Consider the following 17,266-nt stretch of genomic DNA (forward strand, 5'->3'; position numbering starts at 1 on the left):
AATTACCATAATACCTATTGCTATAACCCAAGGACCAGCCTTAATGCAGGGAATTAATACACTACATAGAATAAAATTCCAAAACAGTCTATTGCAATTTTGGCTGACAGTTGAACAATACTTATCTTAGTTATCTTAGCTGATATTTTTAAATAGTTTTCTCAGGAGAACATTTATGCTACACAAAACTCAAAGTTCTGTACAGTCAGTAGAACCTAAAAGGAGTGAATAAGCCCATAAATAATAGTGTGAGAAATGTATTCTTCTTATCTAAAATCTCTTGGAAATGTTAACTGAAAATGTTACTGGCATTTTAAAAAGAAATTCTACAACATACATTATCACTAAACCAAACTAAAATATCTTAAACAGAACATTTTATAATTTTCACTAGACCTACCCCATTATTTCCACTAAATCCCCAAAGCAACCATTCAAAACTAGAAGACAAGCACTTCTGTCAACTGATACATTAAGTCCACAAGATGTCTTTGGGAAGTTTTATAGTTGCATGTAGGTGGCAAATCAGGCTTTCTTCTTGTCAATATTATTGATTTCTTTTGTTATTTGAAATTTGTAACTTGCCTTTACACTTACTGCAGAGTATAGACATAAATGTGTTTATGAGAAGAAAGTTATTTATGTGAAAATAAGCCATTATAATTTAACAAAGATAACACTTATACTTCTTGGGTCTCCCTGGTGGTGCAAGGGTTAAGACGCAAACTATGAAGCTATCCACAGCCACTGCAGCATGAGTTCTATTCCCGGCTAGCCAGGGAGCAACCCACATGGCACAGCAGACCTCACCTGACTCACCTGCTGCTCCCCTCAGCAGTGTACTTCAGTCAATCTGCCTGTTCTGTTCCCCACTCTGTCTCTGGTGAATCCCCTTACCCCCCCACACCTCTGGCCTGTACCCCAGCTCTTGTATGCATAAATAAATAAATCTAAAACAAAAAAAAAACACTTATATTTCTAGTAAAAACCTGGTTTCAAAGCAGGATTTTTGTTTTTTTTTTAATGGAAAGCAAGAAAGAATCTTGGCATATGCTCTGTACAAGCCTTGGCATCTCTAACATATTTGGAAAGTTAAAGTAAGATTATGTCATACTTTGCTAGTCTCCAATAGAGAGACAATAAAGATTTCCACTAAATATGTCAGAGAGCGGGTCCTTTCTTAAGTAGTTCATGGACATTTCCAATATGCCCCACTGGTAGCCAAGAATATAAAGAACAAAAGAAGGAAAACCCAAAGCTTTGCAGTTCTCAACTGGTGCCAGTCTATAAAGTGGGCAAGATCACTGTAACCACTGAATTATGTTGTAATTATGCGAATAACTCACAAGTCTAGGAATTGTCTTCAAACTAATAGGAAAAATGTTCAGGTCAAACAGTAACATCAACTGAAATCCTATTAAGTAAATGAGAAGGGAGAGGAAGCCAAGTTCTGTGGTGTCTTTGACATGGATGCTATGGAGAAGAAAGGTCCAGCTAAGGTTATATGCCTTGAGTACATGATTCTTATTTGGAATAAGATAATTCTGTTCATTTAAAATACACACATGGTCACAACTCCATTTCCTATTATCTATCTATCTATCTATCTATCTATCTATCTATCTATCTATCTTCATTTAAGTAGTTTAAATTTAGGGGCAATGAATATTATTAGAGTTACTTAACAATTTCACATTTTTTAATTCATTTTACCTTCAGTAATCTGTATGTATTAAATCCCTATCTCATAGGTCAAGAAAACTCTAAGAGGCTGTTACCATATGTATTATTTGTATTAATATTATTAGGAAAAAGTTGTTAATAGTCCCCCAATCCTTCCACCTATGTTGATAACTGGACCTTAATGATGATTGCTTTATCTTGTTCAATTTAGTTGACAAGGCATACTTCACTGAGGGTGGGGTCCAAATGAACAGGAAGCCTTTCCCATTGTTTTCTTGACTGTGATTGCACTGCTTAGCATTTTGGCTTAATGAACTGTTCTATCTGTGACTTGGCACTTTTCTTTGACAATAAAGAAATAGGATCACATGAATAATTCTCAACTTTTATATGCCTAGAATTGTGCTTTTTCCACCAATTTTCTTGATGAAATCATTTAATAAGCTTCTCTACTAAGTAATACAATATGTTTTCCAATGTTAACATGATTGGCAAAATATATAGCTAATGTAAAGAAACAGTAAATTTTTTGGCTATTGAGAAAGTAAAGATAGTGTCGGGCTTCCGTGATAGTCTTTGTGGAACCCTAGGGATCTGGCCATTTGGAATGGAATGACAGAATTAAATGAAGAGATGAAATGTCCTTTCCAATCTAAACTTTGAAGAAATAGTGAGGTCAACTGGTATACTTTCAATAATTGCCAAATGACTGTAGGCAAACATTTAATTTTTGCTCTCCATATCCTAATATTTCACTTCAACTTGTTCCTCTGGATCATTTTTCACATGAAATGAGTAAACAGAGGCAACAAGTTAATTAATTTGCCTAAGATAAAAGACAACCAACTCAGGAGTGAAATGACAGAATCAATCAATAGCTCATATTCCTTCTATGCCAAATTCCATTGTTATGTGCTTTGCCTCATTTGGGTCTCCATGACACACAGACTCGGGGATAATGACAGTTCCACTAGTGTAAAGAGAAATATGGGGAGACAGTCTATATCTATGCATGTGATACATTCTTTTTTTCAAAGTTCAGAATTTGGGAGCATATTTTCAAGAATGGTTCATATGCCCAAGGAAAGGCATGGATATCATAATGTTCTTTTTGGAAATGGCTCATTAAGAAAAAGGTGATACTTACGTTTTCTTTCCACAGATGGCACCTTGATACCAGTTCCTACAAGTGCTGAAGTATTTCTTTTTGGTGCCCAAAATCTGCTGAAGGGCACAGACATTTGGGCTGGAAGATGGATGGAAGGAAAGAGTTAATATCTTAATGATGACTGGCTTTCCATCTTTACAGATCAGTGGTTAAAAAAAATAGTTAATATGTAGATTTGGTTTTTAAAGATGTAATTCCGTTCTTGCACAAATATGATTCTTGACCCAATTCTACTGAATCATTGGAAAATCTAGTTTATGGGCAACATAGAGAGAGTTAGGGAAAGAAAACACATTCTTGAGAGTAAAAAGTCTGTGTTTCTCAGTCAAGCTAGTAGGAATATTCAGGTAGCATTAAGTTTAACATAATTTTATTTTAATGAATCTTATTATTTTTAATAGTAAATAACCCACTGACCTTTTTAAAACCAAACATATGTTCATTTTGGGTGTGGGGATGGCTTTTCTGCTCTCTGGAACAATGGGAAAGTAAAAAGCCAAAGAGACGAATTTTACTGTGTCCAAAGACACAATGCTTTGTAATTATCTAGATAATCACACAAGTTCTAAAATTAATTTAAATGATATGGCTGTACAAAGGAAACTTATTTCTTTGGATGGAAATAATAGATCAGAACATCTTCTGCCAGAATTTTAAGTGATTTTTTTCACTTTTTTAAGAGATGAAAGTCTTATTTGTACTGTGAGCAAGGGAGGTTTTGAGCTTTATGAAAATCCCCCTAAGACATAGGAAAAAGTGCCAAGATCCACTTAGAAATAATTACAAATGGCTGGGTAAGTTTCTAAATTATGTTTGATAACTTTTAAAATGCTAAATGTAGTTGAATTCATTTTATTATATATTAATTGATTATATAATTTTACAGAATGCTAAATTTAAGAGTCAAGTAATTCAGAAAACTAGTTGCATTACCCCTTGCTTGGTTTTTATATGTAATTTAAATGAAAATTTTTTCTAACTTCTTAAATATTTCAAAGTTCTTTAATAAGAGCCTCTAACCATAGATTCTTTAATTTTGAAAGTCTCTTTCCACATTTTTGGAAGGAAACAGAAGATAAGCTAAATCATAAAACAATGCCTGCTAAATGTTGTTAATTGGATTAAAATTATAGAATGTTTCTTAAAAGCAGTTATATACAAGTTATTTTGACAGCAATTCTGAAGGTTTAAAATACACACATAAAACACAGACTACTCACATTGTCCTTTCTCTGAATACTTTGTTAGAAGTAGAAAAAATCCTGAGATATATAAAGAACTTTATGTACTTATACATATGACATACTAAGGGTGAAAATAAGGTTTGTAAAACCAAACCACTGACTTACCCCTGGTCCCGGCCCCTGATACGGCTATGAGCCAAGATCTTGTCATAATGACCATTGGCATTTGCAGGGTTAACAACAACCAGCAAGAGTAGAGAAAATATTGTTAAGAAAGGAATCATCTTTGGTCTCTGTTGCAGTTAGTCACGAAGAGATCTGGCAGTAGGCTTTGGAGAGCTCAGAGTTTATATACATGTCAGAGTTGTGGGAGGGAGCACTAACTACATCAACTTGGGAAACTGAACTCTTTCCAGAAAACATCAGTAACTTTAAGTTGCCAGCTAAGATCTGCTTTTGTTGGTTATGTTTACTGAACATATTGAGATGCTTTTACTTCTTCTTAGGAAGAAGATATTTATTTTTATGTCATTTATATTTCTTGATGTTTAATAGATGACTCACTACATGTTCATAGTTCAGTTTTATTCTTTTGTAATTTCAAAGTATTTATGAAAATGATTCTGTTTGAGTTTTAGAGAATCTGCAATCTGTCTTTTCAGAGTGTATGTTGCTCCTCAATAAGATCCTTATTTGATGTTATCATACCTTGTCACATTCAATTCACATCAGAACTAAAAGTTACTATTTTCATAAGGAAACAGAGGTAGATGCAAGTTTGATAATTACAAGGGAGTACTGTTTTTTGATTAAAACATGTTCAATTGATTTAAAATTGGCACAAAATATGTAAGACTTCTGACTTGCTGGCAAATCATGCAGGAGAGATCAGATTTTTCCTAAACTGGAGGAGACATCTCCCATTTTACGTTTTTAAATTTCAAGAACTAGCTAGAGTTAACATAAATCTACTTCTGGCAAGATTCCCTAACATTTGAAATGAAGCAGGCAAGGAAAATATTTGTATTTTATTACTTTTTCATTACATACTTCATGTAATGTTGAACATCTCCAGTCAGCACATCTACTGATAACCACTGAACAAAAGCAGCCCCTACTGGAAACAAGTATTACTAATCTCACTGTAATAGAATAACCAAATGCGTATTGAAAAACAGAGAAAATACCAGAATCCTTCTCTGTGTGATTTTATCAAGAGTATCTGAAGTCTTCATGCAATACTATGATTCCTAGGCAAGTAAACATGCATTTTCACCACTCCCTATGTGTGTTAAATGTTCAGAACTTTGTATAAAAGAAATCTGAATGTTAGAAGTCAAGAATAAACAATAGGGCCTCCCCGGTGGCGCAGCGGTTGAGCAGTGGGTTGTGAAGCTGCCCAAAGCCTCCACGGCGCCGGTTCAATCCCTTGCTGCTCCCCGGCCACGGGAGGAGGGTCTCGCATGGCGCGCAGACCTCTCCTGCCGCCCGCTGCTCCCCTCAGCAGTGTACTTCACCAGTCTGCCTGTTCTGCTCTCCGCTCTGGCTCTGGTGAATTCTCTCACCCTCCACGCTTCTGACTGTACCCAGTGCTTGTATAAATAAATATATCTTTAAAAATAAAAAAAAGAAATTGCTAGTATATTAAAAAAAAGAATAAACAATAACTTCCAAGAGCCTCCTTGAATACACAAGTTATGCATTGTGTAATGTCAAAGCACATTACCAATAGATCTTGTTACAGGTGTTCCTTCTATAATGTCTATCAGTGTGTTTCCCCATCAGCAGTGCAGAGTAATTTTATGTGGCTTCTCCATGTTGTCCAATTGGAAGGTCTTTTAGGGGGAGGGTGGACTGAGCCAGAGAAGATTCCAAGTAGCAGAAGAATTATATTAAGCTTATTATATGATATTACCTTGGGGCACTAAAATAATTCTACAACTTGTTGCTCATTTCTTAAGAAAGCACACAATGGAATGATGTATTCTGAAATATGTTTCAGAAGGCTCTTCTCAATTTGAAAGTGTTGGCATTAAAGCATAGAAAATGTAAAAGCAATATGAAAGGAGAACTGGAGAGAAGATGGCATAAAAAGTAAATTCTTTTTCTAGTCCCTGTCAAAAGAAAAGAATAGCTCTATTATTTATATTTCTCTGAAAGGAATTATTCTAACCTCATCTGTGTCTCTGGTTTGCTTTATATAATAGGTTTCTATTACTTTTATGTTGTACAATTGCTTATTGAGTAGGGTAAAAGAAACTTTTTTAATGAAAATAAATTCTACTTAATATCAATAAATTAGTTGTTAGAAAACTATTGATCAATGACACAGTTACATAAAATATTCAGTTCTAGACTGGTCAGACAGTATAATGTATAACAGATTACTGATTTTCCAATCATAACAATGGGATTTTGGGTTATAGAAAAATATTTGTATTTTAATACTTTTCAATCAAAAAGTATCTTACAGCTATCTCTCTGAGATCACCACTGTAAATAGTGACTCATTACTGGTATTACTCACTACTATTAATGCAGCCCTTTTCATCTTGGACAACTCTAACTGTTAATGTGCTTTTCTGTAATGAAGCAGAAATCTGCTCAAATCCAATGACATTTGATTGGAAAGAAAGGAATGAGGTACATAGAATGAAAGAGGGAGATTTGGTTAGTATGTATCCAGAATAAAAGAGCCCTTTAAATAAAGTCCAAAATGATAACAGATAAATTTGATAATGAATATAGGGGTAGAGACAGAATCAATCATTCCTTGCTTTCTTAAGATTGTCTTAATAAGTTGAAAATACATTAATCATTTGCAAGAACAAATTTGACCTACTTGTTTGTGACCCTAGCTTTTTCCACTGGAGTCAATGGCTTCCATTCATCCTGATTCCTTCAGTGGTCTAAATGGACAAATAATTGCCTGAGATGAATAGTGAGAATAGGAATGTACTGATATTTCAAAAATTGACTACCTTTTGACTGGAGATTATGATTTACTTTTTGTAAAAAGCATGATAGATGCTATACTATAAAAAGCAGGTTCTTAAATCTTTCTTTTCAGACTTTCAAATAATAGCCTTAGTATCATATTTAGAACTTGTACACAAGTCCCACAGAAATTAACAAATGCTAGTCCTTAACAAATATTTACACTTTGGATGAGCAGTGCCATCAAAGAAGATTTTGAAAATGAGGACCAGATCGTACACATCTGGAGATCGGAGAACATTCCATGAGAAGGAAACTTTCGGGAAAATATAAAAACATTATAGCACTACAACTTAAAAAGCTGAACCCAGCCCCAAAGTATAATATTATATGATAATATATAGTAGGAGAAATTCCAAGCAACTGTGGTAGCCAGAATCCTGGCTTTCAGGAGGCTAATCATTAAACCCTGATCTGTAACTGGCAGTTTGGAATAGGGTGAAGGAAAAAAAGCAGTGCCAGAGAATGGAAGAAAAGATTGTCTAAGCTATAGAAAAAAGATTGAAAAATCCTTGGAAGGACACAATTTCTACTTTCAGAGAAGTAGTCAAATCTCCCCCTCTTGTGTGCGTGCGCTCTCTCTCTCTTTTTCTCTCTGTGTCTCTGTCCCTCTCTCAACACTATACCCTTATTCTTGTGCCTTATGAAACAAACCTGCCTCAGGGTTTGCTGCATAATTTTCTTAGCAGTTTGGAGGCAGATTGAAATGTTGGTAATTAAATCTTACGTTCAGGGTTACAAGATCTGACCCGGAAATCTTAGTCATTAATGAAAAAAAAAAAAAGGTTTATTATGTAAAGAAAAATGTCTGAAAGACTGAGACATTTGTTTCCAGCTATCAGATGCTAATTTACTGGCAGTTTTGGAATTATCTGGTAGATTTTAGTAGCAAAGCTTATGACTGTAAAGTCATTGTAATATAAGAGCAGGCTGTCACCGACCTTAAACATGCCCTCACCCTTAAGGTTAGGACAAAGTCTATGGATTCAACAAACCTGTATACTCAAACCAAAAGCAGATTTTTAAAACCAGAATGGTTTTGAATGGCCTAGAGGAATTTATCCCAAGTTATTTCAAACCATATTCTTTTAAATACATGGTCTGTAGGTGATTACCATTTCTTGAATTTCACTTTTCTTTCTTACTGGCCTATTTGCAAGCTACAGGTAATAGATATTGTAAAATACTATAAGGTCCTGAAGTTAATGCCACACATTCTTGGGGGCAGCACTCCTCAGGTTGAAGTACCTTGGGGAGAGAGGGTTTCAATCTTTCTCAGTACCTGGGTTTGTAGTCTTGTAAATTAAAGTTCTGGCAAAGATGCTGTGATCTTCATTTTCCTGCAGTGAGGGAAATTTTTTCTTCATACTATTAGATTATGCTGAACTCAGTCAACAGAAGAAATCCAAATTAATCAAAAAATAAATGTTGTGATTTTTTTCCTCTTTAAAATATTCATATAACTAAAATAAAGTTAATCGATGGCCAACTTAAAGAAGTCACAGAGACTCAGTACTTGTGGGCAACACATTATAAAGCCTACAAGAATTGGAACTCCCTGAGCCATCTTTCTCATATATTTCCAGTGGGTTTCATTTACTTGCTTCCATGGGTCTTTTGGGTATGCTCTGGCCTAACATATATAAAATAATGAAATCATATTCGGAGAAAGAGATGACGACTAACTTCAGCCCAAAATAAACATAAAAGGGTGTCTCTTTAATGTCAATTCAGTTAAAAGCAGGACAGAAGGCTTTCTGTGATAAATGTGAATGTCATTTTTCTCCGTAAGTTTAGATTTTCATTTCCTATAAAAATCTATCAAGTGACAGATTTAACTCTCATACTAAGTAGTCAGTGGATATAGTTGTCCCTAGTTGAACTAGATTCTTTGAAAACTAAAACTGGGTGCTTATTAGAAGCAACTCATATTAGAAATATTTACTTGTATTTCTCTGGAGACATCTAGTGGAGAAAGTGCAGTATACATTGTTTTCAGAAGCACACACACATACCAGCTATTATATTTTGATGAAATAATAATTAAAAGTAAACATGAAAATCTTAAAAATTTTACGCACATTTCAAAATGTCAAAATTATGAGAAATAGGATCGCGTATATATTATCTCTTATTGAGGCAACATTGGTTTACAGCACTGAATATGATTTAAGGACCTGAGTTCAACCTCTTCAAATGTGTGTTACCACACCACACTCATCCCCAAAGCAAAGATGGCTCAGGTTGACAATAAATAATGTCCAAATCCACAGCCTTGTTTTTCTATGAGTGTGACTGTAAAATGAATTGCTTCATTTTTTAATGAGGTTTATTTTTATGTTCTATACTGACATAGAATAGTGCTAATAAGAATGAAATAGTGAAATGAGAAATCAGAAGTTTCTACTTCAAACTAATAATAATATTATTATTCCATAATAATTGGAAATAATCATTTTCACAGTTTGATTGTCACTCATAGCTTCCCCCTCACTTTTATTCAGTCCTTATTTCTCACCTTTGGTGTGCTTGATACTATTAACATTGTGCTTTTCATTTATTATTTGAATCTAGACTACTACGTTTTGGAGAAATGACCTTACTCATCATTTGTCTTTCACTCACAAAAAAACTTTAAATATTCTTTCAGATCAAACTGTATGAAGAAGAGATAGATAATTGCTGCAATTAAAAGAACTCTCACAATACTAAAATTCCTTACAATACTAAAATTTCAACATCCCACCTGGCACGTTTTGTCTACTCAAGGAATGGCTTAAATTATGATAACTCCTTAATTCATAATCATCAATTTATCACACTTTGAACCCTTTCTCTCTGAAACAAAAATTGTTTAACCTGATGTTTAGACCTCACTTCTGTTGCCCATGTTAGCATTTTCCTCAAATTCTCTTCATCCTCTATGTCAGCATTTGTGATACACAGTCTATATTTCTCTCTACAAGTGAAAAGTTTCCTGTGTTTCTTTCCAGGAAAAATGTCAACCAAATGTGGGTTACTTTTCATTTTCTTAATCATAAGTTTTTCTCGAAGATGTTGACTATATTCTGCTCTCAAACAAATGACCCTTTTCCAGCTCCCCAGATAATGATCTTATATGATTAATTTCTAGTTGCAGAGATGCAGTATGTTACTGTTAGAGATTCCTTCTTCTTCCCTTCTCCATATATCATGAGAATTCCTGCTTTCTTAGCTCAAATTTTCCTTCTCTAAGAGGTGTACATCTGATGAGGGTTTTTATTTACTTCAATATTTTTACATGCAAACCCGTCTTAGGGTACTGTGTTAGCACTGTGGAGAACGTACGTAGAAAGCCCTTATATTATTTTTATATTAAAAAATTTGCAACGGTTTTTATATTTTTATTCTTATTCTTAGAGATGCCCACACTTGTAGAAAAGGTGACATTAGAAGCATCACAGGCCCTCAGGCCTTGTCTTTATGTGTGGCCTGCATGGTGGTATGGGCATCAGTTTCCTAGTGTATAATGAACAAGAAAGGTGACCTTGCTAGAAAAAGTTCTGGGGAGGAAAATTATTCAGTGGACATAGAAACTAATTCTATGCTTCTTATTCAGAAAAAGAAAGGTTATGGTAGTTATGGAAGCTGTGACCTTTAAATGGGAAGAGAATCTTTGATGCTCTAACTCAGCTTTTAGATTTCATAGAAACAATTCCATATAGTTGACATTTTTGCCTTTAGCAAATCATTTTCAGTTTAAGTAAACAATTAAGTATACAGACATTGGTTTAAATAATAACAATAACATATTCATTATAATATATACTCAAGTAATAAGCAATGTTTGAAATTCACACACAAAATAAAATGTAGCAGGAAAATCATTATTTTGGGTGAGGCTTGATATTGCTGGGTTTATAATAAGGAACTTATTCTAAAACCATAGAAGTAGTAAATGAATTATTTCATCCTGAGAGAATATTTTGGAAACTTCAATTTTGAAACAGATTGTCAATTTTAAAGTTTTATTTGAATAGCTATCAGCACATAATTTTTACCACAGGGCAGCTTTTTCTCTGTTTTTCCCTTTCTACCCTATTCTTACAAAGGTAATGGTTAGAGACCCAATAAGAAGAATAAACAAATCATTTATCCAGGTTTTCCTACATTGTGGATATTTCTGTTTTGACACAGGCCCATCTGAAGGGAGGGAGCTCAGCTGATTTCTCTGGGTGGTCTAGTTATCTGGCCTAATACATAACTCCAAACTAGTGGCACAAAATAACAACCACTTGTGGTTTCTATGAATGTCAAGGATTCCAGTGTTGTACAGTGGGATTTGCCTATATACCTTCCTGTCACTTCTTGTCTGTGATGGCATCTGAGGAGATCAGAGTGACTGGTGTCATTCCATTGACTGCCTACTGCCCTGGAACACCTCAGACTGGACAAGCTTTCTAAGGTGGTGTCTTCTCTTACATGTCTGGCACATTGGCAAGAATGACTGGAAGAATAGCAAAGTTGAAACTATCAGCAAGACTAGGCCCATGTGTCCTCTCTAGCATGGCAACCTCAGAGTAATCGGAATTTATATGTGATAGCTCAGTAATCTACAAGCAGAATATGCATGGTATTTTGAGAGTTGGCTTCAGAGCCCACATGCTCATCCTCTGTCAAATATGCAAAGACAGACGTTGTGATAAGTCAGTCCAAATATAAGAACACATAGATTCCACTTAAAAAATCAAGATATTTGTGGCCATGGATGAATGGCATAATAGCCCTGCAATTCCTAATAGACCAAAAATAAACCAGAGCCCTCTAAAATGTGGTTAAATGAAATAATGTATATAAAATTATTATAATCTAATAGTTACTAATTTTATTTTATTTTTAGCAAATGATTAGAAAATCACCATACTGATAGCACTTCATCTTTCTGTTTCTGAATCACCTTTCTTCTAGGAATTTTAGAGGTTAGATTAACTGGAGCATAAAACATTTATCTACCCAGGCAGAGCAAATCAGAATATAGAATTCTAAACTGGAAGACTTTAAAATTGGAGGATCATATTGCAGATTTAGATATCTGACCTCTAGTGGCTGCAACTAATTTTTACAACTATAGATTGGTATGCATTTTGAGAGATTCTTTTTCACAAAGTATTTGTTGATGATGGAAGCTATCACAAATGGCTGATTTTTTTCAACTTAGTTTTTTAATTATCATTGATAGCAAATATACAAGTTGATTTTTATATTAAGCTTGTATTATGCAATCTTGGATAGTTTCTGTATATCTTATTGCTGTTAGTTTCTACTTAATTTTGTTATGGTCATCGGACATACTATGTATAATTTTAACCCTTTGATATTAATATGATATTTTATATTCATCATGTGGGCTATCTTGGTAAATTTTTCATACTCATGAGCAAATAACATATGTTCCACTTTTGTTGGATAAAATGGCTTATGTCAATGAAATCAAATTGGTGGAGAGTATTGTTTTATTCTTCAGTGTTCTTATCAATTATTTGAGTATTTATTTTTAAATCAATTCTTGAGAGAGGAATGTTGAAAACTTTTCTTATCAGTCTCTCCAGAGGCAGGTATGATTATAAAAATCCTTAACTTACTTGAATGTCAAGGGAGCTGACACATACCATCGTGGGGCATTCCCAGTAGAACAGGGTTTCACCAATGTGATGAGAAGATGAACAAATATCGTGGGTAATGGTATGGATTTTATTATGTTTAGAAGACGGGGTCAAAGTCTTGGGTTGTTCCCCTAGACACTGCTTTATCTGAAATACCCAAAAGGCAAGGAAGAGAGCACCACTTAAGGTATTTCCTATCAGGTCAAAGAGGTTACCCTGCTAGGGGCAGGGGAGCAGCTAAACATCTTCTTCATTGAAAAATGTGGTTACGCTCTAGTTCATTTCTTTCCATTTTTGTTTCATGTCTTTTAAAGCTCGGGTATCAGTTACTTGTAAGTTAAGGATTTTTATGTCTTCTTTGTGAATTGTCTCTTTGATGATTGTGAATTGTAAATCTCTATCTCTGATAATTCTCTTGTAAAGATGCTCAATATCGCTCATCATCAGGGAAATGCAAATTACAACCAAATAAGACATCATCTCACCTGTGATACATGATCACCTAACTTAAAAATCTGATAAGTTCAGAATTAAAAATACTTTTTAAAATTTTTCTTTTAGCATCATTTGATGCTCTTGATTTCTAGTCTTCTAAAGTATTAGTTAAATTGTAATAGCTTTCCATTAATATTAATGTTGTTAAAACCAAAATAAATTATTTGTTTTCCTTGCAATTTTTTTAAAAGTGCTGTCATTTGTTCAGACATAACTCACCTAATTCCTTTGAATTTTTTTTTGATAGAATAAATGCAGGATGGAGTAGATAAAATTATTTTTATTAAAGTTTAGTCACAAAAATTCTAAAGTTTGGTTTTTAACTTCTGCATAAAGCTTTTTTATTTAAACTTTTACAAATGTGAGAGTTTTAGACTTAAAACATTGGGAAAAATATTTTGACTATCCTCCAGATAATTTAGGCTATAAAAATATTATTATTGAAATGTCTAGATGTGTGCTTGTTGGGTCTAATTACACATTAGAATTATCTGAAGAACTTTTGAAAATACAGGTAGCCAGAAAAACAATTTATAGGGAAAAAATAATAAATCAGTACTTCCCCAAAGCAACAATGAGCATCCAGGATTGAGAGCCACAGTTGCAGGTAATTCTGTCACAAAGTGAATTACTTGGATTGAGTTGTTGCTTTTCAGTTATTCAATCAAATGCTTTCAGTTTCTAATTATTTTAGCTTTTAAAAAATAATCTCAAGCAGAAATAAAAAAATTTAGAAACTGAATCTTAAATTTGTATTTTTTGAAATTAGTTCAAAATAAAGCATTTAGGTGTAATTGCTGATTTTTAAGATTGTTTTGATTAAACTTGTTATGTGACTTCACACAGCTGAAAGGTGTGAAGGTGAAATGGTGTTTGAGGTTATCCTCTAGACTGGTAGAGACTAAAGCCATCAAATCTAAAACAGAAAAGAGGGAAAGGGAGATTAAGAAAATTCCTGCTGGATATGTTTTCAGAGACCAGCAGAGACACTATTTCCTTCTTTCCAAATATTTCATCCTGCTAACATCCCCCTCTTTTTGAAGCAATCTGAAATTCTAATTACAAAAGCTTAAGAAAATATTGTGAAGATAGTATACCTTTGATGAGAAGTTAGAGTGTGACTTGAATTTGTTATCAGATGTTTATTTTTTAAGGCAAAAATGAGTTTCCCTGTTTGAGATCAGATTCTGATAAGAAAAAATAGGAAAAACTCAGAGTAAACATGAAATTGATACTGAAACCAGGCCCTGCAGCGCAAGCTGCTGAGCAAGACTGATTCTTTTCTGTCTGGCCCCAGAAGCTGCTTTCAAGCAGTGGAAGTGATAGTGGAACATGGGCATTTTACCACTCTCCACCAGTGGCTCAACTAGGGCTCAGGCTGCAGGCAAAGGTCGGTAGTGATGGCAGATGGATCCTCTATTACACCACCCCAGGGCACGCTGCCCCTGGTTTGAGGCTGCAGGAAGGAGCATGGGGCCCCACAAAGCCAGCTCCAATGTTGTGGCTCCCTCCAGCTCATGGATTTGGTGTATGGAACATAGAATGGACCAATCAAGTGCAAGTTCTGAGCTGATTGGTGCTATAGGCTATAAGTTATAACCTATAGCACCAATCAGCCATGTAGGACTGAAAATGGTCCAATCAGACTTGTTGGTGGAGGACTCTGAAAGAGGATATAAGGCAGGGTAGGCCCCAGCTTGGGACTCTCTGGACACTTGGGCTCTCAGACATTGTGCTTGAAAAGGACTCTGTACCTAATCTCTGAAGAACTCCCAAGGAAGAAGAGGGGCACCTGCCTCCAGTCGGCCTCTGACATTGCCTGAAAGGAGCACCAAACGCCTGGGCCTGGCGTCTCAAAGACTGTTTGTTGTGGGTATGAGCCAACAACTGTTGGCTGTTAATGCTGGTTTTTCTGACACCGCAGCCTCCTAGTGATCTGTGGTGATGGGCACTATTGGCCAGTGCTGCCTGGCACTGTTGGTGGGTGTAGGGTAAGGTAAAAAATATCAGGCTTTTCTGCCCTCCCACCATTAGGACAGATGCCAGTACCCTGCGGTCCCAAATGCATGCCTGATGGCGGGAACCTGGAATAGGGTGTGGGCATATATAGATGGGATTCACCTGGGCTAAGACTGGGCTTTTTTTTTTTTAAAGATTTATTTATTTTTACACAAGAACCAGGGTACAGGTCAGATGCGCGGGAGGGTGAAAGGATTCACCAGAGACAGAGCTGGGAACAGAACAGGCCGACTGACAAAATATACTGCCTAGGAGAGCAGCGGGCATGACAGGAGAGGTCTGCCGCGCCATGTGGGACCCTTGCCGGCACCGGGATCAAACTTGCGCTGTAGAGACTGCGAACAACTTCATAGCACGGTACTCAACTGCCTGCACCACCAGAGGAGGCCCCTAAGACTGGGTTTTTAAGGGTGGCGTCACGGGGATGCCAGCAGAAGAGAAGCAGGACCACGAGAGCAGCAGAGATCACCAGAGAGCCGAGAAAGAGTAAAGACTTGCTGGGGGCTGGGAGGACTGCCAGCCTCCCGGCCCCCCAGCACCCCTGCCTGCCGTGTGCCAGGTAAATCTAAATAAAAAGCCTGAAAAGCCACTGAGGGCTCCAGGACTCAGTCCTCCTTTACCCCGTCTGCTTGGGTCATAAAGAACCTGCTCCATGTCCTTCCTGCTCCTACAGTGGGTGACCAGTACTCTGTGTTCGGGTCACCCCTGAGAGCTGTGAACTGCTCCCAATACCGTTACCTCCATTGCTCTGTGATCCAGTGTCTGGTGCTCCCCTTCCTGACCTTCAGTTGTTGCTGTGCTGCTGTGGCATTATATCAGTGGCCCCACCTGTGAGTGCCTTCAGCTGAGATGAGTTGCTGGAGACTGTTGCCTGTTAGCTTCCACAAGCTCCATATCCTTGTGGGTGGGATGGTGCCATCTTGAATGAGCAACCTTTTGTTTGGGACTTCTGAACACTGTGGACATTACCTGAGGCAAGAAAGCTGGCCACTTCTGGCCTTAGAAACTCTTTGTTTTCCCTGTTTGTTCAACAGATTCCACTGTTATTCTCTGCACCTGAGTAGTCTTGCAATTGTGTGTGCAGGTGAAAACCTACAGACCTCTGTTGGGCACTGTCCTTTTGAGGCTGTAGCCCCTCTATAGCATCACGCTCACCTCTCCTCCCAGCACTGTTTCAAAACTATATCCCTTAGCAAACTTTTTCTCTTCAATCTTTTCTTTCATTCCTCTCTATACAAAGGTATTGGATCATTTTTTCATAGGAACTTATATATTACTGATGAAGTTCAAAGTGAGATTAGAATATTAAAGGTAAAAAGACTGAGTAAATAAATTAAAACTTAAGGGCTGGGGGCAAAGAGAGAGACAGTGTTATATATTTTAAAAAGACTGCTACTGGGAAGTCTAATGAGCTGAGCCTTTGATTATCATCATCAGCTGTGAGATAATTAGGAAAATCTCAATATCCCTATGCACCAATCTCAGTCTGAAAAATCAGCTAATATCTGTCTTTTTGACCACTCAAAGATATTTTATTTTTTTTATAAATTTTATTTTTATATTCCCCCATACAATTGCAAATGCCCCATTCTGACCCCAATCCCTCCCCTCCTGGCCCCCACCCCCAAAAAAGTATCTCTGGTTCATAGTTTTTTGTTGATTTTGGTATTTTCTTTCTTATTCATTTTCCTGGTCCCTTATTTAAGTTTTCTAGATTCCTGCTATGAGTGAGACCATCCGGTATTTTTCTTTTTCTTTCTGGCTTATTTCACTGAGCATGATCCCTTCCAGCGCCATCCATGTTGCTGCAAATTGCATGTGTTTATCTTTTTTGAATGCCGAGTAATATTCCATGGTATATATGTACCACATCTTCTTGATCCAGTCATCTATTTTTGGGCATTTGGGCTGTTTCCAAAGCTTAGCTATTGTAAATAGTGCTGCTATAAACATAGGGGTGCAGGTGTTCTCAAAGATATTTTAAAGGCTCTTTTTAAAGTAGGAAGGAGTTTTAAAGTGGAAGAAATTTCATTCCTTGAAATTGACAGACATGACCATCACTCTCAAAGTTGTCAACT

General features: G+C 36.0%; 1 protein-coding gene across 6 annotated transcripts in view; it reads right to left on the reverse strand.

Moving 5' to 3' along the window:
- POSTN (periostin) overlaps positions 1-4,379 on the reverse strand; it is a 34,011-nt gene extending 29,632 nt beyond the window's left edge. For all 6 annotated transcript variants that reach the window (XM_037527216.2, XM_037527214.2, XM_037527213.2 and 3 more), the window contains exons 1-2: positions 4,201-4,379; positions 2,831-2,929 (exon numbers count right to left, since the gene is read on the reverse strand). In XM_037527216.2, coding sequence (XP_037383113.1) covers positions 2,831-2,929; positions 4,201-4,319 — 218 coding nt within the window. In that variant the 5' untranslated portion in view covers positions 4,320-4,379. The remainder of the gene's footprint in view (positions 1-2,830; positions 2,930-4,200) is intronic.
- Positions 4,380-17,266: the final 12,887 nt, after the last annotated feature.

The sequence above is a fragment of the Talpa occidentalis genome, unplaced genomic scaffold (genome assembly GCF_014898055.3).
Source record: "Talpa occidentalis isolate TD23 unplaced genomic scaffold, MPIMG_talOcc4v2.1 talOcc4.5, whole genome shotgun sequence".
In the NCBI taxonomy this organism is placed as follows: Eukaryota; Metazoa; Chordata; class Mammalia; order Eulipotyphla; family Talpidae; genus Talpa; species Talpa occidentalis.